The sequence below is a fragment of the Taurulus bubalis genome (assembly GCF_910589615.1).
Source record: "Taurulus bubalis genome assembly, chromosome: 1".
NCBI lineage: Eukaryota > Metazoa > Chordata > Actinopteri > Perciformes > Cottidae > Taurulus > Taurulus bubalis.
In genome coordinates, this window is record NC_136589.1 from 19,872,112 (window position 1) to 19,875,656 (window position 3,545).

General features: G+C 41.7%; 1 protein-coding gene across 1 annotated transcript in view; it reads left to right on the forward strand.

Moving 5' to 3' along the window:
- The first annotated feature begins 575 nt into the window (after positions 1–575).
- Positions 576–3,545, forward strand: part of coa1 (cytochrome C oxidase assembly factor 1) — a 9,013-nt gene continuing 6,043 nt past the window's right edge. Inside the window, exons 1-3 of the mRNA XM_079216010.1 lie at positions 576–778; positions 2,905–3,056; positions 3,135–3,211. Coding sequence (XP_079072136.1) covers positions 685–778; positions 2,905–3,056; positions 3,135–3,211 — 323 coding nt within the window. The 5' untranslated portion in view covers positions 576–684. The remainder of the gene's footprint in view (positions 779–2,904; positions 3,057–3,134; positions 3,212–3,545) is intronic.

A 3,545-nucleotide genomic window follows, 5' to 3' on the forward strand; every position in this document is an offset into this window, starting at 1 on the left:
CAATTGACCATGCATTATTATATTTACCATGCAGTGTTATAATATATATATATATATATATATATATATATATATATATATATACATATACATATATATATATATATATATGTATATGTATATGTATATATATATATATATATATGTATATATATATATATATATATATATATATATATATATATATATATATATGTATGTATGTATGTGGGGTGAGGAGGTTGGCGTCTGCAGATCTGAGGTTGTGTGTCGGTGCAGGAGGTCCGAGAGGTAAGAAGGGTTCAGGGTTGTGAAGGGCTTTGTAGGTGATGAGAATCTTGAAATGGATTATTTGCTATATGGGGAGCCAGTGGAGGTTTTGAAGGACTGAGGTCATGTAATCTCTTGTGAAAGTCCGGACCTTGGTCTACCTATTAGTGACCTCTGCTACATAGACAAAACCTACTTTTTTCTCCCACTGAGCCTTGAGTTGCTTTTTTAATGTCACAAACGCAATATGTATGAAATAACTACAATTCCCTCTCCACTGATAAATACTTTATTTTTAGGTACTTTCAGCAGGAGAACCGTTTCATTGCAAATGATTCACAGTTTAAATGAAACGGGTGTTCTGTGTTGTATGCATTATTCCCATTAAACGGACCAGACCGACCTGTGTCTGTGACACTTTACAGCGAAGAAAAGATGAGAGTTTCCACCAGTCAACTGCAGCAGCTCACCATCTTCACCACCGTGCTGACCGGAGGCGGGATCGGAACCATGTACTATCTGCTGCAGAGTGAGTACAAATGAGCGGTGTGTGTGTGTATTTAGTAGAGGTTGGACCAAATATTGATACGGGAATATATTTTATGATTTGCAAACAGATATTTTTCTTAAAAAATGCAACGGCTCTAAACTGCTGTATTGGGACGGTTGAAAGGAAACTACCATCGTCAGCATAGAGGTTGAGTGGCACTTCAATTCAGTTTATCTTGTATCGCCCAAAATTACGAATTTGCCTTGGAGGGCTTTATAATCTGTACACATACCACATCCCTGTCCCGGGACCTCACATTGGCTCAGGAAGAAATAAAAAGGGGGGTGTGGGGGGGTCAGCATGGCCGCCATGGCAGGAGGCAATACCGGCTCCAGACACAGCCACGACCCTTGGAAACTTGAGAGGCGAGAAAGCACAAAGGCTACGGGGAAGAAGTAGAGTTGGCAGCTCCTCCCATCAGTGTATGAATGTTAGTTAGTCCTGATGGACAGGTTGTACCTTACATGGTAGCTCCTCCTATCAGTGTATGATTAGGCTCGTTCGAGATGAGCCAGTTCTGCGCAGAATCAATTGCCGGCGATCGGCGCGCAATGCATGCCGGTTAGATTTGTGTCCGACTTGGTCCCGACTTGCTCTGACATCATGCACACGTGGTCAACGTTATTCTCACGAGGACAAGGCGCCGGCGATTTGACAGCCAGGGGCCGCAGTAGCTCTCCATCGATTGCGTGGCCCAGTGCATGATGGGAAATGCCTGGCTGTCGCCACATCAGAGAGCTGATTGGCTCTTAGATCTGACAGCAAACACCACGTGTTGTACAACATTCTTATTTTATGTGTAGTTGTAATACTTAACGCTGGATTGTTCACTATTAGTCTCATGTTTAATCTAAAAACATATCTTGTGTGGTTGTTAATTCAAAATCGTATTTATATAACACATATCAAAACCAGTAGTAATGTATTTCACAGGCAGACATAAAACTACCAAAGGATGCAGCTACACACACATTTCTACATAAATATATATTCATAAACACATATAATAAATCCAAATGTGATCTGTAAACTACTAGTAGACTAAAGATCGGAACTAACAGGAAGTAATTTGTTCTGTGACTTCCTGTGTATACTTTAAAGTCAGCTGAAAACTGTCCGACTTGATCGCAGTTTATTGACAACGCCTCCTGCTGCTCCCGCCTGCTCTCGTCTGGATTCCAGGCGAGGCGCAGCTCCTCCCATCAGTGTATGAATGTTGCTTAGTCCTGATGGACAGGTGGTACTGTAAGCGACGTGGATGTATCAGCAGGAATAAATCAGTCCAACTGGGTTTTCCTCATAACTTTAGTGAAACTCCACATTCCAGCCGCACCACCAAGTCCACGTCTTTTCTATCTCCCTCTCTCTTCTTCTTCCCTCACTTTAACCTCTCATCTCCAGACGCCCGAACAGCGCCGACTAGTGGTCATAACTAATACATGTAATTAAGTTTACATTATACAATTTCACTCTTACAGTACCTTCATACACTGATGGATAGCTCCTCCCATCAGTGTCGGGTGAATGACGACACGTACTGTTAAAAGAGCTTTTGAGTGTTCGGAGTACATTCCATTTACCCTTATATTTACAAAGAAGTATTTGTTAAACATGTCAGATGTTTTTTTTTTAGTTGTTCCGACTTGAGACCGACTTGACTTTTCTCAGCTAGGAACACGTTTTTCCGCTGATTCAGAAACTACATGAATGCAGCACAAATGACCCATCACCCCGTTCTGTTAAATACACATTGCTGACCGTCTGAAACGCCTCCTGGGCTCCTGGTGCTTAGAGATCAGTGGACACCTATGACAGTAGCTGTCATAGGATTGTATTTAGCCCCTGTATTCCCAGGCTACTATTTGGAGCTTCCTTTCCCAGTTAATGACATAATGTTGGGCCTCTGGTGTTTGAGTCTGGTAAAACAGGGCTTATTCTTCAACTTCTGTCAGCGTTGCTACATGTCAACTAACTTTTTAACTACTTTTCAAAGAGTACTAGTTGAAAGTGGTTAAACTGCTCTGTCAATACACGGCCACACTTATTTCATAATCCACTTTATTTTTGTCCATTATTCTGTACCTTTCTGTCTACTATCCAACTAGAGAAATTTGTTGAGTCAGACTACCACCGACTGGCTATTCAGAAGTTGGAAGCATGTCCAGTTGCTATGGAAAGCCTTGGGGCTCCCCCTTTAAAAGTCCACAACATCCATCTGACTGACAGAAACAACCGCATCGATCAACGCACTGCACAGGTATTGTGTTTTAGTCAACAAACATATTATTTTGTGTTCTGTGTCAATAGATTCATTTGAATTGACATTGTGTTGCAGATAAAGATCCCTGTGACTGGTTCAGAAACTGGAGGTTATCTGTATACTTCTTCAATTCAAGACCCTGACACTAACAGGTGAGTACACTCTGTTCTATTTTGAGTGGAATGAAAATGACAATTAATGGTCACCTATAATGCGAATGCACTTTTTCATGGCTGTCTCCAGACCCCCAGTGTTCTCCTGCTCCCTATCTGAAAGCATTTCTTCAAAAAAAGGGTCCTGTTCCTACGTAAAAAGAGGTCCCAAGCCATACATGTGTTCTCTGGTGGTACTGCAGAACCACCTTCGGCTAGGTGACCCACTCTGCAGAATCCATAGACCTGTTCACAAAGTTTAAGTAAAACCAACAGAAAAGTCTTCATGTAACTTCCATCTCCTGAGGACGTGAACACCCAGGGTGCATCTCAA